This window comes from Podarcis gaigeae, assembly GCF_964106915.1.
Source record: "Podarcis gaigeae genome assembly, chromosome: 16".
Taxonomy (NCBI): Eukaryota; Metazoa; Chordata; class Lepidosauria; order Squamata; family Lacertidae; genus Podarcis; species Podarcis gaigeae.
In genome coordinates this window covers 24,697,837-24,723,670 of record NC_139693.1, presented here as the reverse complement: position 1 = coordinate 24,723,670, position 25,834 = coordinate 24,697,837, and the positions used below count along the sequence as shown (strand labels likewise).

General features: G+C 51.3%; 2 protein-coding genes across 13 annotated transcripts in view; one reads left to right on the top strand and one right to left on the bottom strand.

Annotated features, from left to right (window-relative positions):
* Positions 1-11,402, top strand: part of SELENOM (selenoprotein M) — a 33,441-nt gene extending 22,039 nt beyond the window's left edge. The window contains exons 1-5 of one of the 2 annotated variants that reach the window (XM_083717791.1): positions 3,398-3,933; positions 6,489-6,524; positions 6,972-7,006; positions 8,604-8,682; positions 10,017-11,402. In XM_083717791.1, the coding sequence (XP_083573917.1) occupies positions 3,814-3,933; positions 6,489-6,524; positions 6,972-7,006; positions 8,604-8,682; positions 10,017-10,214 (468 nt within the window). In that variant the 5' untranslated portion in view covers positions 3,398-3,813 and the 3' untranslated portion in view covers positions 10,215-11,402. Of the gene's footprint in view, positions 1-3,397; positions 3,934-6,488; positions 6,525-6,971; positions 7,007-8,603; positions 8,683-10,016 lie in introns of those variants that run through there. The other variant, XM_083717792.1, reaches the window with a different exon arrangement.
* An 899-nt stretch (positions 11,403-12,301) lies between these two features.
* SMTN (smoothelin) overlaps positions 12,302-25,834 on the bottom strand; it is a 79,502-nt gene continuing 65,969 nt past the window's right edge. For 6 of the 11 annotated variants that reach the window (XM_083717065.1, XM_083717066.1, XM_083717058.1 and 3 more), the window contains 4 exons: positions 25,203-25,373; positions 24,598-24,721; positions 23,245-23,396; positions 12,302-14,600 (listed from right to left, as the gene is read on the bottom strand). In XM_083717065.1, the coding sequence (XP_083573191.1) occupies positions 14,450-14,600; positions 23,245-23,396; positions 24,598-24,721; positions 25,203-25,373 (598 nt within the window). In that variant the 3' untranslated portion in view covers positions 12,302-14,449. Of the gene's footprint in view, positions 14,601-18,854; positions 19,022-23,244; positions 23,397-24,597; positions 24,722-25,202; positions 25,374-25,834 lie in introns of all 11 variants that reach the window. The other 5 variants (XM_083717062.1, XM_083717064.1, XM_083717067.1 and 2 more) reach the window with 1 other exon arrangement.

Below are 25,834 nucleotides of genomic sequence, written 5' to 3'. Positions count from 1 at the left end.
TTTCTCCATCTGCCTTCGTTCCGTAACTAACCAGAGCAAAAACAAGGAGGACTTTAATAGGGGGTGTTTGCAAGGATGCAACAAAATGTTACCTGCTCAAAGACGTATAATAATAATAATTTGTTATTTATACCCCGCCCATCTGGCTGAGTCTCCCCAGCCACTCTGGGTGGCTCCCAATCAAGTGTTAAAAACAGTACAGCGTTAAATATTAAAAACTTCCCTGAACAGGGCTGCCTTCAGATGTCTTTTAAAGATAGGATAGCTGCTTATTTCCTTCACATCTGAAGGGAGGGTGTTCCACAGGGCGGGCGCCACTACCGAGAAGGCCCTCTGTCTGGTTCCCTGTAACCTCACTTCTCGCAATGAGGGAACTGCCAGAAGGCCCTCGGCGCTGGATCTCAGTGTCAGGGCTGAATGATGGGGGTGGAGATACTCCTTCAGGTATACTGGGCTGAGGGTGTTTAGGGCTTTTTGATGTGGTTGCTTTTAAGCATGGAGCACGTTCTGTCCTTATGCAATTTGTGTACATGCTGTTCTTGACATTGCCAGTCATTAAGCACTTAATAAACACATTTGCATACCACACCCACCACCAACCCTTGTTCAATCTGCACATTATCAGCTTTCCAACTGAACAGCTTTCCCCACCAGTTCTGCATTTTCTACCCAACTGCAGCAAACACTATTTATTTGTTTATTGTGTTGATATCCCAGCTTTGTTTCTCCAGGGAGCTCAACGTGATCCCTTCCTCATTTAATCCCCACAACAACCCGGCGAGGTAGGTTAGACTGAGAAGCAGCGACTGGTCTTAAAACATGGGTAGGCAAACTAAGGCCCGGGGGCCGGATCCAGCCCAATCACCTTCTAAATCCGGCCAGTGGATGGTCCGGGAATCAGTGTGTTTTTACATGAGTAGAATGTGTCCTTTTATTTAAAATGCATCTCTGGGTTATTTGTGGGGCAAAGGAATTCGTTCATCCCCCCCCCCAAAAAAAATATAGTCTGGCCCCCCACAAGGTCTGAGGGACAGTGGACTGGCCCCCTGCTGAAAATGTTTGCTGACCCCTGGTCTATGGTCACACCAAGCAAGCTTCATGATGGCCAAGTGGGGATTTGAACTCAGGTCTCCCAGTCCGAGCCTGATACTCTAACTACTGCACCACACTGTCTCTCTTGTGGGGGGGAGGGAGGGAGGGAAACGCCATTTCTCTACCACCAAGTTGCAGCCCCTTTTGGGGTGTGGTGCAAAGTTTGCCGTGTGGAGGTGAAAGGACATTAAATAACGTTTTAGCAAAAGTGCTAACCCCAATATCTTACTGAGCAATGGGGCCTGCCCCGGTGCTCCCAGCATTAGCTGGGAAGAGCAGGTATCGTGCAGCTCTGTGATGAATGCCAGAAATGTACAAAACTGTCATAAAGAATTGTAATAAAATATTTAAGGTCTGGACCATAAAGAAGGCTGATCGCCGAAGAATTGATGCTTTTGAATTATGGTGCTGGAGGAGACTCTTGAGAGTCCCATGGACTGCAAGAAGATCAAACCTCTCCATACTGAAGGAAATCAACCCTGAGTGCTCACTGGAAGGACAGATTGTGAAGCTGAGGCTCCAGTACTTTGGCCACCTCATGAGAAGAGAAGACTCCCTGGAGAAGACCCTGATGTTGGGAAAGATGGAGGGCACAAGGAGAAGGGGACGGCAGAGGACGAGATGGTTGGATAGTGTTTTCGAGGTTACCAGCATGAGTTTGAGCAAACTGCGGGAGGCAGTGGAGGACAGAGGTGCCTGGCGTTCTCTGGTCCATGGGGTCACGAAGAGTCGGACACGACTAAACGACTAAACAACAACAACAACAACAATATATAATAAATGTTCATAAATGTACCAACCAAGCATGTACACAGATATGTGGACCGCATGTCTGGAGCAGCACAGGAAGCACGCCCTGAAACCATTTTGACTCCCAAACTGAACAAATGTTTTCTCTGCAAGGAGGGAGGGGGGGTGAGGCAACCTTCCCATTGTCTCAGGAATTAAGAAATCACCATCTCAAAGGAATAGCCAGACTACCAGGAAAAGCAATCAGATAAGGCATTATCAGATAACCTGGCAGACAGGAAAAACAGCAGCATTCAAATTTCTGTTGTAGACCACCTTTTCTGTGATGTACGGTAAGTATGTTTGTGGGGGGTGGTCTTGGGTTACACCCCTTCTGTGATGTATGTATGATGTATGGAGGGGTGGTCTTGAGCTCCAGGGAAGGCAATTTAAAATGTCTATAGAAGGGCAGGCACACCTTGGTTCTGGGTCCTCCTCCTTTCCTGCGTGTGAGGGGAGCACCCTGTTGCAACAGTTCAATAAAGATCAGGCTTACGAGCTGCTTTGCTTCTCAGTATTCTCTGGTTGGCCTCTGTTATTTTCTCCTATCAATGGAGAACCTACAAAGAACTCTATAAGGGCTCTTGTGTCCCCCATAAGGGAATAAAGGCAGATTTTGTTTATTACAGAAGGAAGAAGACATCTAAGCATATACAAAGTTTATTTCCCTCCCACCCACCGAAATCCCAAGGGTTATAAATAACTTCAGCTCTGCATTCAATTTTTTAAAGTTAGAGTAATAAAGGAACATAGCTCAGTGTTAGAGCACCTGCATTGTATGTAGAAAATCCCAGGTTCAATTTGCAATCCCAGACAGCCACTGCCAGTCAGTGCGGACAACACTGAGCTAGATAGCTGAAGGCCTGATTCAGTAAAAGGCAGCTGCATACCCTCCAACTTTTCTCCAATGAAAATAGGGAAGTCCCATCCATAATAATAATTTTACTATTTATGCGCCACATATCTTACTGGGTTGTCGCAGCCACTCTGGGCAGCTTCCAGCAAACAGAAAAACATAATAAAACAAAAAACAGTTTTTAAAATTAAAAATTCCCTATACAGGATTGCCTTCAGACGGCTCAGGGGTTGGATAACTCTATACCCTGCAGGATAACTCCATACCCTCCAATGAAAATGGGGACATTTTCACACACTCCAACATTTCTCCAGTGAAAATAGGGACGGCCAAGGAAAAGTGGGATCAAATCAGAAACCGGGGTGGCTTCTCTAAATCAGGAACGTCCCTGGAAAATAGGGACACTTGGAGGGTCTGCAACTGCCTGCGTTCCTAACGGAGAGATGCAAAGTGGCGCAGCGGTTTAACTTTAAAGCCTCGAATTGAGGCCAAATCCACACCACGCCGTTCAAAGCGCGTCCAGCATAAATTTAAAGCGCACTGCTCTCTCGCAACGAATCTTGGGAGCTGTAGTTTGTTAAGGGTCCTAGGAATTGTCATCTGCGAAGGGACAACTACAGCTCCCAGGAAACCTCGGGGTAAGGCGTGTGGTTTCGTTGTGCGCGGAAGGCGCTTTCAATGTGCAGGATGCTCCATCATGAGACCAAAGGTGTAAAGAAATCATCGGGTCTCTGAGCATGTGCAGAGAGTAAGGAGCGCTAGTAGCACTGTGCAAGCACCCGGGTAGGGGACACTCAGGTCCTCCGAGGTGCCCGCGTCGCCGATCCTCATTTTCCTTTGGAGAGCCGCTAATCCCCGAGCTCCGCCTTGCCCTGCCCAGATGATGCTCCTCCCTGGAGAGCCGGGCGGCGGGGCGAGGCTTGCCGGCCGAGGCTCCTCCGCCTTCCCTTCGCGGGGGCTCCGCCCGATCTGACGTGGCAGCGGCTCTAGCAAGCCGGAGGCCGCCGCGTCCGGAGCGCAGAGCGCACAGCCAAGAGCGCAGAGCGCAGCGCGCGTCGCTGGAGTGAAGGTGCCCGATGGCACGTCCGCGCTTCGTGCTGCTGGTGGCGCTGGTGGTGCTCTCGGGATCAGGGCTGCTCCGCGGCTACGAGCCGGACTGGCGCCGCCTGGAGGGCCTGGAGAGAGGGAAAGTGGAGGTGAGGCCGAGCCTGGAGGGCGGAGGGAGCTGGGTGCCTTAGAGCATGTGCAGAGGGCCTGATGCGCCGGGGCCCGCCAGCTCCCTGGATTGAAGTCCCCACCCCACCCCAAGCATATGTGGTCTCCCCACCACTTGACAGATGAAGCGTGAAATGCGCTGAGCAGCCTTGAGAGAAGCGCTGGCCCTCAGCCGGAGCTTAGCCTCCCTCGCAAGGCTGTAGTGAGGCTCTGTCAACAGGCGGCGGTCACCGCCGCAAGCCTTTGAAATGCGGGCGGGACATTAGAAAGAATCAAGGATGTAGCGTCTGTGTTGTTTTTTAATGTTGCTGCTGTTACTGAAAGGCAGTATATGGGGGGGGGGGGTCGTAAAAAAAGAGAAAAGTGAGATTTGCTTTGCAACAGATCACGCCAAACAACTAAGTCTAGCGTCAGACAGAGATTGCGCAGAGCTTCCAAGAAGGATGTCTGTCTTGTCTTGGCTGTTCTTTTGCTATTCAGAGGTATACTGCCCTGGCATGTGGATTTTCTATTTTACCATCATTCAGAGGGATATACGGGGTTACCCTAGTTGAAGCTTAGAGCAGGCTTCCCACAGTGGGCAGGCCATTGGTGGGCCGCTGAAGTTTCAGGCAAGTCTGTGGACCATAATTTACCATGTCTTCGAAGAACACTTATAGCTGGAATTCAGATTGTTATACTATGGTTGACCTCTGGGACTCCCTGCCACAAGAGGCAGTGATGACCACTAACTTGGATGGCTTTCAAGGAAGACTAGACAAATTCATGGAGGAGAGAGAGGGCTATTGATGGCTACTAGCCACAATGGCTCTGCTCTGCTTCCACGGTCAGAGGCAGCGATGCTACTGAATCCATCCCAGTTGCTGGAAACCACAGGAGGGGAGAATTGCTCTTGTGCTCAGGTCCAGCTTGCAGGTTTGAGGGCCTCTTTGAGAAGGTGGTCTAGATAGGCCACTGGCCTGTTGCAGCAGGTTCTTCTTAGCGTTCCTAATGCTTCTGAACGCCAGTTTGCATCTAGCACAGTGCAACAGAATTGCTGAAACAGGAAGGGAAAGTCATCTTCTAAAACCCTCTGCAATTTTCAGGTGGTCTGGGGCACCGGGGGGGGGGTGCAGTTTGAGAACCACGGGCTTAGAAGACTAAGGAGAAATTTGGTGCTATTCCCACTTTTCCCAAGTCTGTCCTTATAGCCATTTTATTTTAGAGGCCCATTTATCCCTGAAGATGACGTGGTTGCATTGGTGGGGGGTTGTTTTTCAATCTGCTAACAGGTGGCCTTGGGCACACCTGCCGCAGCAGGTTCTGACAAGCCCTTGGAAAGGATTGTCAAGGGAACAGGAGGCCGGGGAACAGCTGTTTTTTCATGGTGGAAGGGAAAGGCTGCAGAGGGCGAATGTCTTTGTGGGGTTGTCAACAAGTGTCCTGGGTTGGCAGAGGTTTCTCCAAGAGCATCACTGAAACATGGAATTGTAGAGTTGGAAGGGACCCTGAGGAGCATCTAGTCCCCTTGGTGTCCCGTACGGGGATCGAACCTGCAAACCTGGCGTTACCAGCACCACGCTCTAACCAACTGAGCTGGACCTCCAACTCCCCATCAGACCCAGAAACCATCACAGTCAGTGGCCAAGGACAGTGGGAGTTGACAACACAAGAAGAGAGCACTCACCCACCCTTCAGTTTCCAGCCATTGCTGTCTCCAATTGTGAAGGCAGAGCACAGCCATTGTGCCTAGTAGCCGTTGTTCCAGAGATTTAATTACATGTTCCATCAATAAGCCCTATCTTTTATCTGTCCTGACTCTTCCCAACTTTCGGCTTCATTCGGTTTCTCTGTCCACTTCCTCCACACCTTGACATTTTTTATAAACTTTTATCGTGTCACCTCTTTATTGCCCTTTCTCTAAGCCAGGGGTAGGCAACCTAAGGCCCGGGGGCCGGATGCAGCCCAATCGCTTTCTCAATCCGGCCCACGGACGGTCCAGGAATCAGCGTGTTTTTACATGAGTAGAATGTGTCCTTTTATTTAAAATGCATCTCTGGGTTATTTGTGGGGCATAGGAATTCCTTCATATATTTTTTTCAAAAAATAGTCCGGCCCCACACATGGTCTGAGGGATGGTGGACCTGTCCATGGCTGGAAAAGGTTGCTGACCCCTGCTATAAGCTAAAGAGCCCTCAAAGCTGCAGGCTTTCCTCAAAGGGCAATCACTCCATCCTTTATCATTTTGGTTGCCCTGACCTGGGATAGCTCAGTCGGTAGAGCAGGAAACTCTTAATCTCAGGGCTGTGGGTTTGAGCCCCATTGGGTAAAAGATTACTGCACTGCAGGGAGTTGGACTCGATGACTCTTGTGGTCCCTTCCAACTGTACAATTCTATAAAGGAGATGCTGGCTGGCTGATGAGCTGTTGGGTGTCAGACAACATCTGGAGGTCTGCAGGCTCCTCGTCCTTCCACTACAAGAATCGAGTCTGGATTTCTTGGGAAGTGTGTTTGTGTTTGATGGTGTATTCATATTCTGTTTTCTCCCTTTTAAAGAGCTGTGGGGGATGACGGCTGAATCGCCTGCCAGAGGTAAGTGTCGCTTCGTTCCTGCTCGCCAACACCTATCACTCACTTCCCCTGGGTGCTGCAATGGCTCATAAGACAGAAGGCAGGGAGCCCAACAGTAGGTGGCGCCAGAGAGCCAACAACAGGCAGAACCCAACACATTCTAGGCCCCCCCCCCCATCCTCCTCCCTGGCAGAACGGAGATGGAGGAGAAAGAAGCTGACAGGCACGGCCACCTCCTAGACTGACTGAAAGTAGGGAGGCGGGAAGGTGGGGACTGGCTGAAAGCTATCTGGGGGGCAGACTGGAGCAGTCTGGGGTTTCCGGGGAGCCACCACCGGAAAGGCCCTGTCACCAACAAAGCCTCGCCTGTTGATTGTAGGTTCCGAGAATAAACTGGGCTGGTGGGACAGGGGGAGCCGTCTTATTCCATGTGTAATATTTGCATCTCATTCATTTTTTACCCCTTAGGTGAAGGCCTTCATCAATGAGGACTTGCCTCTGTAGTATCCTTTTTGTATGTTTGTGCAGGGCCTAAGCATTGGAGGTAGGGGAGGTAAAAGGAGGACATCAGCAGGGTCCCCAGGCAGCAAGCCCATTGCCCCCCAAATTATTTATTTATCCTCTCTGGCCCAGGAGCCCAAACTTGAGAAATTCTGAACTGCCGAGCCTGGTGCCCTTTAGGATGCTGCCTGGGGCTGACGAGGGTCATAATCCCAAACCTCTGGACAGGGGTGTCTTAAGGATATGTGGCGTTGGGGTGCAAAGATCCGCCCGGTGCCACCCCCCCCCCCGGTTGCTCAGTCCCAGGCTCGCAGGAGGGCGGAGCCAGCCAGCCAGCCACCTCAGCGTCTCGCTGGCTTGGTCACCCCTGAACTCACGATGCACAGTCGCCTGCAGAAGAGCACACCGCCTGGAGGCTGTTGGAGGATGGATGGCGGCTAACAGATTGAGGTTGAATCCTGACGAGACAGAAGTACTGTTTTTGGGGGACAGGGGGCGGGTGGGTGTGGGGGATTCCCTGGTCCTGAATGGGGTAACTGTGCCCCTGAAGGACCAGGTGCGCAGCCTGGGAGTCATTTGGGACTCACAGCTGTCCATGGAGGCACAGGTCAATTCTGTGTCCAGGGTGGCTGTCTACCAACTCCACCTGGTACGCAGGCTAAGACCCTACCACTCCTCAGACTGTCTCGCCAGAATGGTGCATGCTCTAGTTATGTACCTCTTAGACTACTGCAATGCACTCTACATGGGGCTACCATTGAAGGTGACCTGGAAACTGCAATTAATCCAGAATGCGGCAGCTAGACTGGTGACTGGGACTGGCCAGGGACATAACACCAGTCTTGAGAGATATGCATTGGCTCCCAGTACGTTTCCGAGCACAATTCAGTGTTGTGCTGACCTTTAAAGCCCTAAACGACCTCCGTCCTGTATACCTGAAGGAGCATCTCCACCCCATTGTTCAGCCTGGACACTGAGATCCAGCGCTGAGGGCCTTCTGGCAGTTCCCTCATTGCGAGATGTGAGGTTACAGGGAACCAGACAGAGGGCCTTCTCAGTAGTGGCGCCCACCCTGTGGAACACCCTCCCTCCAGATGTGAAGGAAATAAGCAGCTATCCTATCTTTAAAAGACATCTGAAGGCAGCCCTGTTTAGGGAAGTTTTTAATATTTAATGCTGTACTGTTTTTAACATTTGACTGGGATCTGCCCAGAGTGGCTGGGGAAACTCGGCCAGATGGGTGGGGTATAAATAATAAATTATTATTATTATTATTCCCTGGACTCAACTCTCGGGCCCCGGACTCTCGGCCTGGCACCCCTGAGAGCCCAGCACCAAGGGGCCCCGCACCCTTAGCGCCTATGGGTAAGACGGCCCTGCCTCTGGAGGGCACTAGGTTAGCAGTCTAACCAAGGAGCTGATTTGCTAGACCTGCTGGCCAACACAACAGAATTGGGTGTCCTCGCTCACCCTTGCCTGAAACCCCTGGAGAGATGCTGCCAGTCAGTGCAGACAGTATTGAGCTAGATGAGCCAGTGTTCTGGCTCTGCTAGGCAGCTTCCTTTGCCCATACCATACCTCCTTAACTGCTTTTTCCAGCCACAACCTTGACATGAAGCACCTCGCTGGAGCAGACCCCGAACTCATCCTGTTGAACTCACACTACAGAGAGCTGGAGGTGAGAGGGAGTTTTGATCTCCCCACACTGGTGTGACCCAGGCAGAACTGGGAGAGGTGATGCTCTTCACAGAATATGCAATTGCAGGAATAGTTTTGCTTGTGTTTCTGAATCGAACATGTAGGGCCCGCAACAAAATGTTGCAGCGCAGCGGCAAGAATCCAACCCCCCAAGAATCATGGGGGTTTCTTTTGAAATCTTATTTTTCAAGGAGGTTTCAATGGCATTGAAGGGATGCTTGAAAGTATATGGGCAGCAGGTTGGTAAATCGCAGCCAGATTGGTTATTGTTGTCCAGCAAGCCAGCCAGTGGGACTTTTAATTCCTCCTCCGCTGGACTAGCAAGATTAAGTTGCATAGCACTTTAAAAGCTCCAGGAATATTCAAAAATAGAGGGACTGGGAGCAGCAGGCCTTTGGGGGCTTCTCTTCAGGAATCCATCTGCCAGATTTCAGCCATGGGCAGGTAAGATGTAAATCATGCTCTGTGATGCTTAACAGGCTAATTAATGTGCTGCTCACACAGCAAAGGAGCAAAGGTCTGTCAAATATGGGTGCAGCCAGAATTTATGGCAGGGGTGGGGCAGGGCACACACCTGTCATCATCCTCTGTCTTAGCAGATTCCGAATGAAACGTCTCAGCAAGAGTTGTTTTAAGTTACTTTCCTTTGACCTCAAGCGTTCAGAAAAATCTGTCAAAATCTCCAGCCATTTGAAAACCAGGAAGTTAAATAAAAAAACTAACATCCGGGAGTAGCTTTCATGCAGTTAACGAGTCTATTTTGCAAAATTACGAAGAGCCTGCCTTTTTAATCTTATTTTTTAAAATCTAAACTAAAACAAGTTTTCTTGGGTTTGCTGAAAACCTTTTCAGCTATTCCTTCTCTCATTTCTTTTTTTCCAATGCAGTTTTTCTGTGTTCACTCAGTAAGCATAGGCAATTTCTACTTTTAAGTTAAGCATTTTTATTTACTTACTTGATGGGGGGGGGGGCTGTCCCCTGGGTCCAATGCCATCTGCATTTGGATATGCTGGCACCAATCCAGCTGGGTCTCAGCATGTTGCTGCCACCTGTAAGTCTCTGGTTGACCAGGGGAAGGAGGACTGTGGCTCTATGCTAGGACATCTGCTTTGCTTGCAGAAGGTCCCCGTTTCAATTCTCACTAGCATCTCCAGGTAGGGCAGGGAAGGTCTTTGGTCTGAAGCCCTGGAGTGCTGCTGCCCATCAGTGTAGCTCAAGGGTAGAGCATCTGCCAGCCTGTGTAAGCAGCACTGAGCTAGGTGGACCAATACTTTGACTTGGCCTAAGGCAGCGCTTTATGCTTTTATTTTGCAGAGAATTCCACTGAGCGATATGTCCCGCAAAGAAATTAATGAGCTGGTGCAGAAGCTGGGCTTCTACCGGAAGGAGAAACCCGACTCGCCTGTCCCCAAAGAGTTCCAGCTTGCTCCTGCCCGGCCGCCCCCTGGTTCAGAAGGCGCCAAGGGAGAGCGTGTGGCGGAGATCAAAGGGGCTGCGGGTGGAGACCTCTAGATCTGTTGTGCTCTTAAAAACCTCAGGGGTGTCTTGTGTGCGAGTGTGTGCAAGGGTTGAGAGCGTGGCTCATGTTTTAATACATCCGCAAGCATAGCTGTACCGGTGGATGTGCATGGTAGGATATGTTGTTAGTATACGCAGGGTTGTGTGTTCACACCTGCCAGAGGAGAGCCAAGGAATGTGGCCTGGGCTGTAGAATCAATCCTTTTTTAAAAAAGAAAACACAAGTTTCTAGACCTCATGGTTGGAAAGGTGTACGTGAAAGCGTCTGGGCAGCGCCTGCTGATCTCCTGAGAGGCCAGAAGAGGGCTGCACTAAATGACTCTTTAGGTCCCTTTCAAATCTACAATTCTATGAAGATTTGCAGCGGTCTTGAGTGTGGAGGTCTGCTCCTCAACCCCCCCACCAGCAAAAACAGCAAGATAGATATATGCAAAAAACGAATATGCCATATTTGCAGGATATGCAACCAAATGCAACGTCCCCTCATTGCAGAAATTTGGATTTCATTCTTTAGTTTGTTCTAGAGTAAAGGCACACACTGCCCTGTCTGTGGAACGTGAGTAAAAAGTGGTGTGGAAGAAGCTGTGATCTGGGGTGTTGATTCGGGGGGAAAGTGTGCTCTCCCCACTGCCTGGGGAAACAGAGCCAGACCTCCTGGACCAGATCACCTTGAGTCCCACCTTGGTCTGCGCACCATTTTTGTCTAGATTCATTCGATCATGCGTAGCCCAGTCGGAAAGTTTGGCTCCGTGCCTCTTTGTATAGCTCAGAGACCTGGAACCTGTGGCCTTCCAGGTGCTGCTGGATTCCTCGCCCCTCTCCCCCCCCCCAAAAAAAAGTTTTAGTTTTGCTGACTGAGGGGAGCTGGAGACCAGCAACATCCAGAGGGGGCCACAGGTTCTTCCCTCCTGCTTTCAGTTCAGACCACACTCCCTAGCTGCTGTTCCTTGCTCCAGGCCATAAGAAAGCCTTCGTGTTTTTTCTGCAGCTGTGCCCCGTCTGCATGAGACAGGATGATACCCTCGGCTGAAAGCTCTTGGTGCCCAGGGTGGATAGTCAGTGTCCCATCAGGCTTCGGAGCACAGCGCGCTAAGGAACACGAGCTCAGTCACCCACCCTGCAAAAAATAACAACCACCCTCTTGCAGTCATGCCTAGAAACAGTAAAGTCTTTTACATCCACTGTGTTGGTATCTGTGTCTCTGTTGCTGGATAATTAAAAGTCCCAGGCTGAACTGGCCAAGGTGTTCCCCTGGGCCCTCGCCCCATCCCACCCTCAGAAACTCACTGTGATGCGGTGACCTTTATCTTCCTTGAAGAGCTCGGGGAGCTGAAGGAAGAAGTTGGAAGTTACAGCCTTTCTCAACTTGTAGGTCCCCAGATGTTGTTGAACTACAACTCCCATCACCTCTAGCTAGCAAGGCCAGAGCTCAGGGATGATGGGAGTTGTAGTCCAACATCATCTGGAGACCCACTGTCTAGAGACTCTGTCCTGCCTCACCTGAGCGGCATGTTGAGTTGCTGGGAGAAGATGTGTCCTTGCATCCCTCAGCCGTGCGCTGTCCCCTGCCAGTGGGGGAGTCAGGTGGAGGGCAAGACTCAAGGTGGTGGCAGTGCCCAGGCTCGAGGTGTGCACCCACCCATGCCCAGCTGCTGTTCTGCAGTTCTGCGCTGCATGGAGGTGCCGGTTAGGAAGCACAGTCCTTGCCTTAGGGGGCACAATGGTTTCCATGCCCCGGGTGTTGGCAACCCATGCTACGCCACTGCTACTAACCCGCCTCACAGGGTTGTTGTGAGGATAAAATGGTTTGTGTGAGCTCCTTGGAGGAAAAGGTGGGGTGTAAATGCAATGACAGGAATACAAACTCCCCTAATCCCTGACCACTGGGCCAAGGCTGACGGAAGCCGGGAATCCAGCAACATCTCAGGGGCTCAAGAGGTACCCAGATCCTGCTGCACACCAGCCTGCCGCTGGCATTCTCAAACAGCTGGAAGGCGCGAAGTTGCGCTAGGTGTACGCTAACCTTAAAAGGACCGAGCCCTGGAGGTTGGAGGACAGTACGAAGCAGAAACGGCAGTCAAAACAGTCTATCCAAACTTTTATTGTCTTGCTGGTGCCTACATAAACATCCTTGTGCTAGTGCAAGAACCGTTACAATCGGGCGCGTGGCTGAGTGCTGAGAGCGGTGTCCGAGGAGCACATCCTGCTGTCCGTCCCTCGCTCCAGGCTCCAGTCGTTCTCAGCTGGCTCATCGGCCCCAACCTTCCCGTATTAATCAGGCCCTCAAAAGGGAAGGAGACTTGTGCAAAGGGCTGAAGGCTGATGCGCTGGGAACTCCCAGGAACAGCGTGGACATTGCTCGATGGTGCATAGGCAGGAGAGCTGTTCCATACAGAGAGGCCACACCAGTGAAACCCACATGGTTTCCCCCCTCTCCTGCCATGTCTAAGCACCCAGAGTTGACCACAATCGCTCCTGGGCTGGCAGAGCAATGGGTCAATACACACATAGGGCACATGGATGGGCAATACTTGATTTCAGCAAACTGGTGGCCAAGAGATGGGAACTGGCATGCCCTGTGCTTGCAAGGGAGCCTCTGAGCTGATGCAGAGTGTGCCCTTCACCACCACCATCCAGACAGGGAACACAGTTTATTTCTCTAAAAAAAAAAAAAACTGTCCTCTCTACCCCAAGCAGCAAAGAAATCGACATCTCTCTCCAGTTACCCCATAACTTCAAAAACTGCACTTTTCTAAACGAGTTGATTTCAGGAGGCGTTCAGGGGTTCAGGGGTGGCTCTGAGGTCTCCTCCTATCCCTCGTCCAGCTTTCACCCGCCAGGAAGGAAGCTATTTGCCATCTGAAAGCCTGGCTTCTCCTACCCACTGGTGCCAGCAGGGTTCAATCCAGAAGAGGCGCAGTCCCAGCCCAGTAGGGCCTGTGCACTACATTTATAATCAGGTTCCTCTTCTGGAAGTGTGGGGAGGGGGGCACGAGGAAAATGCAAGACCTCTGCCTCAAAGGTGTTGAAGGAAGAGGCCCTCTGCCATAGCTCAGCGGTAGAGAATTTGCTTTGCATGCAGAATGTCCCAGGTTCAACCCCCAGCCAAGGCAGTCAGTGTAGACAATACTGAGCTAGATGGACCAAGAGAAGCAGTATAGTAAAAGGCTGCATTCAGCTTTATGGCAGGACATCTGCTTGGCATGCAGAAGGTCTCAGGTTTAAGTCCCGGCAGCATCTCCAGCTGGGGCTGGGGGAGTCTCCCTATTAAAAATCCTAGAAAGCCACTGCCAGTCAGTGTAGGCAATACTGAGCTAGATCGATCAACAGAAGCAGTATAGTAAAAGGCTGCATTTAGCTTTATGGCAGAACATCTGCTTGGCATGCAGAAGGTCCCAGGTTCAAGCCCCGGCAGCATCTCCAGCTAGGGTTGCAAATGTCTCCTGAAAGCCTAGAAAGCCACTCGCAAGTCATGGTTGCCAATATTAAGATAGAAAGGACCAGCAGTTTGGCTCGACAGAAGGTAGCTAATGTTCCTAACGCCTGGTGAGGGGGGGGGCACCTATAACCTGCTGAGCAGGCTCTGCACTTGCAACGATCATTGCAGTTCAAGGATTTGGGGGAGGTGGGAAGCAGGGACGAGTTAAGGTCTGCACACACAGACGACAACGGTCCCCCCCCTTTTAGCACACTCCAGCATTTAGCCGTTCAAAGGTACAGACAAGATGCGCGGTCAGTCAATCCTACCTGCACAGGTCGCTGCCCATTATGCTGCTCGGCCGTGCACGATGCAAAAAAAAGGGAGTTTCGAAAAAGGAGGAAACGGGAATAACTTACAGTAAATAACGACAACGACAACAATAATATAAAAAGCACGTGCGGATGAGAAGGGCAGTCCCGGTTCTCTCCGTAGAGCGGTCTAAGCTCGGCCGGTCCCCTCCAAACCGGCCTGGATTGCCAACTGCCCAGCCTGCTGTAGCGGGGTGTGTGGGGGGGGGGGTGCTGGTTCCTCTTGCCTTTTTGCTGCTGGTGGCTCCTGCCCATAGTAAGAGTTCTCTGAAAGCAGGGAGGGAGGGGGGCTGCAGGAACACGGATCGGGACCAGAGGAGCAAGCGAAGACATCCTCCTTTCCCCTGCTGCTGCACCCGGGGTGGGTGGGTTGGTGGGGGACAGGCTAGGCTGGAAGTTTCGGAGGGAAGGGTGGGGGTGAGGGGGGCGGGAGAGGAAGGCTAGAAGCGCTGCTGCCTCATCTGGAGCTCGTGGCGCCGCAGGTGGTTGTAGAGGGACTGCACGTAGGTGAAGACACACTTGGCGTCGGGACGTTTCCCCATGATCATCATGTCTTCCACGTCCACCAAGGGCACGCAGTCCACAAGCACCCTGCAAAAGGGGGAGGGAGAGAAAGGGGGAGAGTAAGTGGTCAAGGTCAAGGTCCCCTGGACAGTTAAGTCCAGTCAAGGGCGACTATGGGGTTGAGGCGCTCATCTTGCTTTCAGGCCGAGGGAGCCGGCGTTGGTCCACAGATAGCTTTCCGGGCCATGTGGCCAGCATGACCAGGGGCGGAGGAAGAAGAGGAGTTTGGATTTGATATCCCACTTTATCACTACCTGAATGAGTCTCAAAGTGGCTCCTTTCCCTTCCTCCCCCATAACAAACACTCTGTGAGGTGAGTGGGGCTGAGAGACTTCAGAGAAGTGTGACTGGTCCAAGGTCACCCAGCAGCTGCATGTGGAGGAGGAGGGAAGCGAACCCGGTTCACCAGATTACGAGTCCACCGCTCTTAACCACTACACCACACTGGGGGGTGCGGTAGGTGCGGCCTGCTCCGGGTGTCAACACTGAGGGCGGGTGACAAAATGCTGGGCACCACTCACCTGAGGGCCTGCAGCGCGCCCAAACCACGTGTCTCTCTTGGGAGAGATGTGATGGCTTGGGCACCCGCAGGATCCACGCTGCCCAAATGGTCCACACTCTGCCTCCCCGCCCCCCCCAGCTGTAGGGCGGCTGAGTGGGAGGAGGCAGGCAGACTCCAGAGGCCCTGCCCTCGCCCCACCGATCCAGGTGCCCAAGCGGCTTCCTCCACAGCTGAGCATGACCAAACCACTTCTGGTGCAACGGAACACTGTGACGGAAACCAGAGCACACGGAAACACCGTTTACCTTCCCGCCGCAGTGGTACCTATTTATCTACTTGCACTGGCGTGCTTTTGAACTGCTAGGTTGGCAGGAGCTGGGACAGAGCAACGGAAGCTCACCCCATTGTGGGGATTCAAACCACCAACCTTCTGATCGGGAAGCCCAAGAGGCTCAGCGGTTTAGACTGATTCTTCCATCCGCCCCCAGACCCATAAACTAACCCCACATTGCAGGTTGGCAACAACAACTACCAGCACTTATCCCCGCCCCTTGGGTGCAAATCCTAGGAAGTAACTACCCAGGTTTTCCCACCGTTATTCATTTATGCAAGAACAGCCTTTGCACGGGTGGGGAGAATGCAGAGCCCCCACTCCAGAGATAACCTGGGGATGTCAAATGAGCCATCGGTTATTGCAAACGGCAAGGAAACCTTTGATCCTGAAAAGAGAAAAGTTGTCCCTTCAGGAGTCCAGCCAGAACAACACTTGAGAGGGTTGCTAGCGTCTCGTTTTGAAAGTGTGAGCAGCCGCCTGGTTTTATAACTTTTTGCAAAAGATCTTTCTTTTAGTGCTGGGGAGCCCTATATTGATGCGCCAAGAAAAGTTCGCGCCTGTGAAGAAGCTGGTTTGGCCAGTGTGAGGACAGGATGCTGGATTAATTGGGCCCTGGGCCTGATCCGGCACGTTTCCACTTATGCTCTTAATGCCCACCTTCAGAGCCCAGACCCAGGACCCATTTCGGCTACTGGTCTTTGCATCAGCTTTGCTGGTTTCCCACCCGGCCTCCCCAGTCCTCAGCCTCGGGGTCAAGCGTGTGCAGAGGGGGTGGGGGTGCGGGTGCACAGGGAGGTAACCGCGAGGTTTAATGGGCTCCCTCCTCTCAGGCAGCCTCGGCGATGGAAAATCTCCTGAGCGAGCCAGTGTGCCCTTATAAAGCCTTTGTTTAGCCTGTGTGATGGGCTGTTGTACCCAGTGTCCCGGGAGAATGAGGCTCTAGGGAGGCAAAGATATTAACAAGGAGTGCCTGAGTCACTTTTTCCAAGGCTCTCTAGCTCCTCCGAGACATATATGGCCGGGGCAAAATAAATAAAAATAAAAACCCACCCCACCCCACCCCCTCCAAAAAAAGGAGAAAACAAGACGAAATCATCTCCATCACCTGTCCGTCTCTCTTTCTGTGCAGCCCGGCCTGCGGAAGCAAAGGATTCTGGGAAAGGCAGGCACTGTTGCCACCGTTACCTGGCAGCTGTCAAAAATTATCTGCCCCTCCCGCAAAAGTGGGAGCTTAAAAATTTATTTTTACGATTGGTATTTGATTTCTTCCCCAGCCTTGACCGTGAGCTCCCATTGTGGGTTAAAACAATCTAAAAACACAACATGGAAGAGCTAGTAACACTGGGAACAAGGAATATCGGGAGCCGGTGTAGTGGTTAGAGCATTAGGCTGGAATCCGGGAGACCAAGGTTCAAACCCCCCCACAAAGTTCGCCGGGTGTGACACTAGGCCAGTCGTTGCCTCTTGGCCTGACCTCCCTCGCAGGGGTGTTGTGGGGGTTAAACAAGGTGGGTGTCTGCCCCCTTGAGCTCCCTGGAGAAAAAGGTGGAATAATGTTGTGGATTCTCCTTCCTTGGAGGTTCTGAAGCGGAGGTCGGGTTTTAGCTGAGATTCCTGCATTGCAAGGGGTTGGTTCCCTTCCAACCCCACAATTCTATGATTCTATGAGATGTGGAAAGGAAAGATAAACATGGCGCCTTCAACGCCTTGTGAGGGGGCAGGAAAGGTAGTGCCTAAATGCAATCAGTCCATCAATAATAAACTGTGCCAGGGTGGCAAGATGAAATATATCTAGTTTAGCACCATCATACAATGGCAGATCCTCTCAGCACCAACCGACCCACTACGAAGAGCAGGCTGGATATTTTGTTCTTAGATAAATGTCTTGATAATAACCCGTCCTTCGCCAGCAGGTCTCCCAGAATTAAAAACAGCCAGGTTACACAGGTCCCAGGGTGCGTCTCAAAAACAGACATCTTAAGGGTCAAGAGGGAAGTCTTCCGCATTCACAGGGAAGGTGCCAGACGCATTGCGGTGGGGAGGGAATTCCACAACTTTGGGGCCACCACAGAGAAGGCCCTCTGCTGGGCTGTCACCACCAACACCGAGGGCTGAGGAACTATCAAGAGGTGCCCTGCTTGCCGATTCCAGCACCCGAGGAGGTAGCCTTTTGGGTATTTGAGGCCTGTGTCATTCAAGGCCTCGAACACGAATGTGGGCGCCTTGAATTGGGCCCAGAAACAAAACAGCCGCCAGTGCAACTGTCTTCAAATGGGGTTTTTAATGTGATATCTCAACAGAACCAATCCTCATTCCCCCCCTTTTATTATTTGCACTCCGCTCATCTAACTGCCCCAGCCACTCTGGGCGGCTTCTGACATATATAAAACACAAAAATACAGCTAAAAACTTCCCTTCAAGGCTGCCTTCAAATGCCCTTTAAAGGTTGCATAGCTGTTTATCTCCTTGACATCTGATGGGAGGCCGTTCCACAGGGCGGGCGTCACTACCGAGAAGGTCTTCTGCCTGTTTCCCTGTAACCTCGCTTCTCGCAGGGAGGGAACCGCCAGAAGGCCCTCGGTGCTGGACCTCAGTGTCTGGGCTGAACAGTGGGGGTGGAGACGCTCCTTGAGGTATATTTAGCGCTTTAAAGGTTAGCACCAACACTTTGAATTTGGTTCAGAAACGTACTGGGAGCCAATGTCTTTAGGACTGGTGTTATACAGCCTGAGCGGCCACTTCCAATCACCAGTCTCGCTGCCACGTTATGGATTCGTTGTGGTTTCCGAGTCACCTTCAAAGGGGCTATTGGTGTTGAGGGGCTATTGGGTTGTTGTTTTTATTTTCATTATGTATACAAGTGGTCGCTTAGGTTGCGAACGTGACCCGTGCAGGATGCACATTCACAACCCGCTGCATTCGCAACCCGCAGCGTCACATCTGCGCACACGCGGGTTGCGATTCTGTGCATGCGCAAAGTGCAATTTAGTGCTTCTGCGCATGCGCGACTGCCAAAACCCAGAAGTAACCCGTTCTGGTACTTCTAGGTTTTGGTGGGTGTGTAACCCGAAAAAACACAAACTGAAGTGGCTGTAACCCAAGGTATGACTGTATTGTGGTTTTGTATCTTGATTTTATTCTGTGAACCACCCTGAGACCCCCGGGTATAGGGCAATATATAAATTCATTCATTCATTCATTCATACATACATACATACATACATACATGAATGGCTCACGTACTGAAGGTCCCCAAGCAAAGTAATTTCTGAAGAAACTACCAAGGAACTACTATCTGCCTCTCCCACCCTCCGAATTTCCCTGCCTCCCAGCGTGGAAACGTTCTGCAACCACAATGCAGACATGCAGAGACACGTATCTCCCCACCCCCACCCCTCCGAGCCCCCCCCCCAAAATAATTCAAGAAGGAGGAGGAGATTCTCACCATTGCTCCGCGGGTTGGAAGGTTAGGACTTTTTGGTTTTAACCAGCCCCTTCTGAACCAGGCACCGGTAGAACTCCTGGATGTACGTGTAAACGCACTTCCAATCGGGCTCCCTCATCCGGACCATGTCCTCCACATCCAGTAACTGGGGGCACTCCGCGTGCGTCCTGGGTGGTGGGGCAGGGTGGTGGGGTGCCAGGAAAGGGGAGGGAGAAGCCAGTGATCACAGCCCGGACAGATTTGGAAAGGGGGCAGGGAGGGAGGGAGAGAAAAAGAAGAGAGACAGAAGGGGAAAAAACAGAAGAAATACATAAATCCATTTCACATTCCTTTGTGTGTGTGTGTCAAACTTACATACATGCTTTTGGGGGGTGTCTCTCTGGCGTGCAATACAAACGAGGGTGGAAAGAGGGGGGGGGGTCCATTGCACACGTGCGCCTGGGAGTCATTCCTCATACGGGGGGGAGGGGGAGATAGGAAGGGTAGGGTGAGCGTGGCCAGAAGTGCTGTTGTCGGGGGCTGGTGCCACGAGCAGGCGTGGGGAACTCGAACCCGGATCTCGACAGCAAGGACAGTCCGACAGACGGAAAGGGGTTGGGGGGGAGGGAGAAAAGGAGATGGACAGGGCGGGTTGGGAGGAAAGGCGCTGTGCTCTGGTACCTGTTCCAAGGTGGGGCCTTCCTTCTATATGGACGCATATAGAGAGAGCGGATGAGGGGGGCCGGAACGCACCCTGCTGCCTCATCCCATCCTACCCCAGCCTTGCAACAGCGCTGCGGCACAGCCGGGGTGCCTGAAGCCGGGGGGGGGGCACGCAGGACGACAGCGACACAGGAGGGAAAGTGAAAGCAGCTCAGGAAAGCACCTCTGGTCCAGATCGTGGAAGGAGGGGGTCGGTCGCTCTCGTGGTCCATGGAGAGGAGCAAGGAAGAGGCAAGTGGGGGTCTCTGGCAGGAGAAACCCTTCGCAGGCAAATGCCCCTTGCCCTCCTCTTGGGCCAGGACATTGCATTTGGCCCGCAGGGGAGAGACCTGGCTCAGAGAAGAGGAAACTCGTCGTCCCACCAGCCTGGGACATCAACAGAACGAGCAACTAGGAGTCATTGAGCAGACCACCAGGCTCCTGCAGCAAGGCTCTGGCACTCGTGAAAACGTCCTTTAAAAAGGGATCACCCTCAGGTCTGCTAGTAAGGGAGGCAGCCACGAAGCAATTCAGGAGTGGGGGAAATGGAGGCCCTCAGTTTGACCCTCGGAAATCTCTGCAGGCTGCTCCCTGAGTGGTTTTTGCCTGGCTGGGGCTTGGCCTTGAATGCAGATCATGCCTCTTGCTTTCACACAGGAAGCTAGTGTAGAAACCAGTCTACAGTGGTACCTTGGTTCTCAAACACCTGGTACTCAAACAACTTGGAACCCAAACAATGAAAATCTGGAAGCAAGTGTTCCGGTTTGCAAACTTTTTTCAGAAGTCGAACGTGCTCTGTTTTGAGTGTTACACTTCTGTTTTGAGTACCACACTTCAGTTTTGAGTGTTACGCTGAGGTCTGTTTTTGCTATTTATTTTGCATTTTTGTTTTTGCGGCTCTTTTTGTTTTGTTTTTGTGATTGTGTGGAACCCACTTCAGCTACTGATTGATTGACTGTGTGACTGCAGTACATCGGTTACTGCTTTCATTTTAAGGATCAATGGTCTCGTTAGTAAAATTCATGTCAAATTGCTGTTTTAGGGGTTGCTTTTAAAAGTCTGGAACGGATTAATCTGTTTTGCATTACTTTCTATGGGAAAGCGTGCTTTGGTTTTGGAAGGGACTTCCGGAACGGATTAAGATTGAGAACCAAGGTACCACTGTACTGTAAAAAGCTAAAATTTGCACTGCTTGCTCCGCACACTTTCGATCGGCCTCACCCACCAGGGACTGCAGCCCTTGGGCGGAAAAAAGGTTCAAAAAAGTGCGAAAATGCAGCATTATTTTGTTGTGGTGGTTCCGTATTTTTAGGGCGAGGCATGTTCAAAAACACTTATCCTGAGACCTGCAAATGTGGGCGAGCAGTCCTGACTTTCCTGGGTGCTGTGGTCTGCAGGATCAGCCCAAACCTCTCCAGAGTGCCAAATCTTGAAAGTGGCCTGGCTCCGTAAATTTGCATGTGGAGAGGCGGGAGAAGCAGTTGCTCAGTGCTGCTCTGCGGGGGCCCTGCTGTCCACCTCTGGTTGGGAAGGGGACAAGCAGCCCACAGGGGGAGAAATAAGAGACGAGAAAGGGAGACAGAGAGAGAACTCCCTTCCGTGTCTTTCTGCTCAGACCCGTTCCAGGCACAGCACCGAGGGGCGTCCAGGCTCAGGAAGCGGCAGCGGTGCCCCCAGCCAGGCCCCGAGGGCATCCGCAGCCCCGAAGTCGCTCTCACCACCCGACCCCAAGCTGCAACAGCGCACAACCCTATAAGAAAGACCTTGCAAAGAGGAGCAGGCACTCTCCCGCTCCTCCACACCAGCTCACAGTGTCCCACATGCGCCACCACCCAATCCAAATTTTCCAGAGGAATCAGAACGCCATCTGGGGTGGAAGAGCTCCTGCGCTCTGCGTAGATAGCTGAGTCCCCTTCCCTTCCTACCTTGTGCGCGAGAAAGCAGCACGGATTGAGCCAGAGCCGGAAAAGGTCCATCTGCAGGTTACGTGGCAAAATCCCAGCACGCTTGTGAGGCCCCGGCATGAAAGGTTAGCTGGCTTGGGTGGTGCAAGAGCACAGTGAGGTGTAGTGGTTACAGCAGTCCTCCCAAAATGGGCAGTACTGCCCCCCTAGTGGGAGGCAGAAGGATTAACCGGGGGGGGGGGAGGAATAAGAAGCAAGGGGGCAGCAGGGGCACACTGGAGGTGTAAATCAGACTTTGAAAAGTTGGAATCTGGTCCAAGCCCACCAGTTTTGCTGGATTAATTAAACTAAATAGTTTTAATTGGATTTTGAGTTACTGTTTTGAAACTCTTATTCTGTTCCTGAGCGGGTCATGCAAGCTTTCTCTAGGGTAGGGGGCATGGGGATGAATTTATGGAACGAAGTCTGAAAAAGTTCGGGAAGCACTGAGTTAGAGTGTCGGACTGAGACCTGGGAGACCAGGGTTCGAATCTCTGCTTGGCCACGTGAAGCTCACCGGATGTGACCCTGGCTGCCAGTCACCTCTCTCAGAACTAAACCTACTTTAAAGGGTTGTTGTGGGGATTAAAAGGAGGAGGGAGGGAAGACCACATGTGTCGCCTCTGAGCTCCTCGGAGGAAGAAAGGGGGGTGACGAATGCAATAAGATAAATAAACAAACAGCCACCTGTGCCCCTACACGCTTCAAGAGATGTCTTTTGCCAGAGCTGCGTGTTTGTTGCGATTCTGCAGGTAACCACCAAAGGTACAACTGGGGCTTCAATCTTCCTAAGAACCCCAATCTTGCATTTTTTTAAAAAGGCGGAACAAGCATGTTTCTAGACCTCAAGGTTGCAAAAGCACTCTTTGATTTTCACAGTGGATAGCAGAGACTCCCTTCCCCAGGACTAGCAAAAATGAAATAAACTGTAAGCATTCCAGAAGCCTGCAAAAAAATAATAATCAGATTTTGCTTTTCCCAAGCCCAGGTCTTTCTTCCTTTTGATGAGGCCCTGCTACATGACACCAGCCTTTTCTAACCTGGTGCCCTCCGGATAGTGTTGGACAGACAGCGTGGTCTAATGGTCAGAGATTTGTGGTCTAGCAATGCCTGGAGGTTGGGAAAGGATGGTGTCTGCATACAGGGAGCGCTGCTTTCTGTCTAGACAACACAGCTTAGGAAGAAGAACAGGGGACGAGAGGCAGGCCTTATTCCCCACCTTGGGGCTTTACTGGGAGGTCTCTCCCAACCCCCACCCCAAGTCGTCCGCCCAGTGAGACATTTTCTGGTTGAGAACCTCCCAGTCGGAAGCAGCACAGGTTTGTGCGCAACTGAGCAGGAAACAGCCACAGCCCTGCAGAGAAGTGTCTGATTAACTCATTGCCACAGGATAGTTAAGCCAGCCTTCCTCACTTTGGTGCCCTCTAGATTGCTTTAGATGCTACAACTCCCATCATCCCCTGCCAGTACAGCCATTTTGGACTACAACTCCCATCGGCCTCAGCCAGCACTGACGGCTTGGACTACAACTCCCATAATCCCCTGCTATAACGGCCCTTTTGGACTTCTAGCTCCCTTCACAGCTGTAGCACAAAGTCCATAGAGAGCACCAGATTGGCCAAGGCCGCGTTAGGCAGAGAGAGAGAGTGCACAGGTACACCAATAACCCAGAAAAGGCGCTAGACCTCTTGAAGGAAAAATAGGCCCTGCGCCCGCGCTTCTCTCCCACGCCCGGCGGGGGGCAGGAGCAGCGAAGGGGTACATACTCAGCTGCCGAGAACGCCATCTCAAAGTTGCGCCGCCGGTCCTGCGGTGAAAGCTGGGCATAATCGAAGGCCTCTGGGAAGAAGTTGTGGACGAGGGCGCAGAAGGCCATGCCGTCGCTCCAGCTGGAGGAAAAGTTCTGGATGTCGACGTGCTGCCGAGTAAAATAAAAACAAAATTTGAAAATTTTGTTTTATTTTTTTTTAAATTTGATTTAAAATCAAGAAACCTCAAAGCGGGGGTTTGCCAAAAAAAGAGAGAGATAATGTTAGCAGTAAGAAGAACGAGCAACACTAACTTAAAAATTTCAAAAAGAGAACAAGAAGAATGCACGTTTAAAGAAGACTGGGAAATGTTTACTGAATATATGGGCGAAAACTGTGTTCATTTAAAAATGCTGGTAGCATTAAGTTAAATTCAATAGTGTAAATCAGTTTTGATGGATGTAACAATGGATTACTGAATGGTTTAGTTCATGTACAAGATGCAGGAATGTATGGTATGTAAAACGGACCATGGAAATAGAAGAAGGGGAGTAATTTATTTAAGGTTATTTAAATGAATATTTTGAAATGTAATTTAGAAAATTTACCGGTAATAAAAATTATTGTGTGTGTGTGTGTGTGTTGTGTTAAAGACAACTATAGACTAAAAAAGAGATGAAAACTCACATAAACTGCTTTAGGCTTGTCTAACAGAATAATTTTAGCAGGCTCTGAAAAAAAGTACAGCGAAAGCATCTGCCTGATATCAATCAGCAGGGAGTTCCGAAGTGTAGGCGATGCAACACAGAAAGATCCAAGTTCTTACAACTGCAGAGCAGTTTTATGTGGCCTCTGAAAGAGGGCCAGTTCCGCTGATCGAAGCTGTTGAACAGGGTATGTGGGGTAAGGTGATCTCTCAATCTGGGGAAGCCCGGGCAGAAAGGGGCAGGAAAGTGGGCACAGGTGAATGGCAAACTAAGTTGTCAGACTGTGTGCCAAAATGGCAAAACTGACTGGAAAGCTCAGAAACCAGGGAAACCAAAACTTTAATAACGAATGGGAAAAATTATAATTTACCTAGAAGACCACTGTTGAAAGCACTAGCGGGATTGCAATAACACTCGTAACGTAACGAGAACTATGGACATAATGGGGTTATATTTTAAAAAATGGACTATTGAATAAACATGCAGTAGAAAATGGGTAACAACAGAACCTATGGAGGGAAGGTGGGAAGTCCAGAGATTCGGAGGAATCTTTTAACTATGGATCTGACATGGTAGGATTATAACTTTAAATTTGTAAAATCAAGTAAAATTTATTATATATAAAAAAGGAAAGTGGGCACAGGCCCGCCGGGGGCACACTCACCTCGTAGCCCCGTGTCTTAGCACGGCACCAATCCAACAGCATTTGCTTGATGCTGCTGGCGTTGGGGACCCCAAAGCTGCCCGAGCGCTGGACCGCCACCCGGGACACGGCTGGGTTGGCTGGGCTGCGGAGAGAAGAGAAAAGTGTAAGAAGTTGCTGTATCCCAAACCAAAGCGTTGTTCCCATTGGAAGAAGGAAATGGCTTCCGATCGTGGGGGGCTTGCTTGGAATACCGTATTTTCCGCTCTATAAGACGCACCAGATGATAAGACGCACCTAGTTTTTGGAGGAGGAAAACAAGAAAAAAAATATTCTGAATCCCAGAAGCCAGAACAGCAAGAGGGATCTGGCTTCTGGGATAGCCGCTCCCTGTTCTGGCTTCTGGGATAGCCGCACAGCCTGCATTCACTCCATAAGATGCACACACAGTTCTCCTTATTTTTTAGGAGGGAAAAGGTGCGTCTTATACAGCAAAAAATATGGTACATCTGCAAAGGAACGCAGGCAACTGCCTGCCGCCTTCCCTAAAGCCGAGCACCGCCACCCGCCCCAGGACTTCTGCGCCAGCCACCCACACCTCATCCGAACACGGCGGGGCTCCTCACCTGCCGCTCTCCTTCTCCAGCTTCTCGATCATGGCCTTCCGGGCTTGCGAAGCCGACGTCTTGGGCAGGCTCTGGGCCTTCATGAGCTCCTTCTTCTTCTCAGCCTGGCGACGTTCCAGGGCGGCTAGGCTGCCAGCACGCCCAGAGGTCTCGTCCTCTCGCTCGAAGATGCTGCCAGAAAGGGACAAAGGTGAGAAAGGGCAGCAGGGCTTGCAAGGAGACTAGGAGGTAAGCGCTGGCTTCTCGCTGGTTCCCCGCTTCCCTCTGCAAGTCTTATGACCTTACTGCGGTAGCGAAACTGGTGACTGGGAGTGGCCACCAAGACCATATAACACCGGTCCTGAAAGATCTATATTGGCACCCAGTACATTTCTGAGCACAATTCAAAGTGTTGGTGCTGACCTTTAAAGCCCTAAATGCCCTCGGTCCAGTATACCTGAAGGAGTGCCTCCACCCCCATTGTTCAGCTCCAACACTGAGGTCCAGCTCCGAGGGCCTTCTGGCAGTTCCCTCATTGCGAGAAGTGAAGCTACAGGGAACCAGGCAGAGGGCCTTCTCAGTGGTGACGCCCACCCTGTGGAACGCCCTCCCATCAGATGCCAAGGAAATAAACAACTACAGTGGTACCTCGG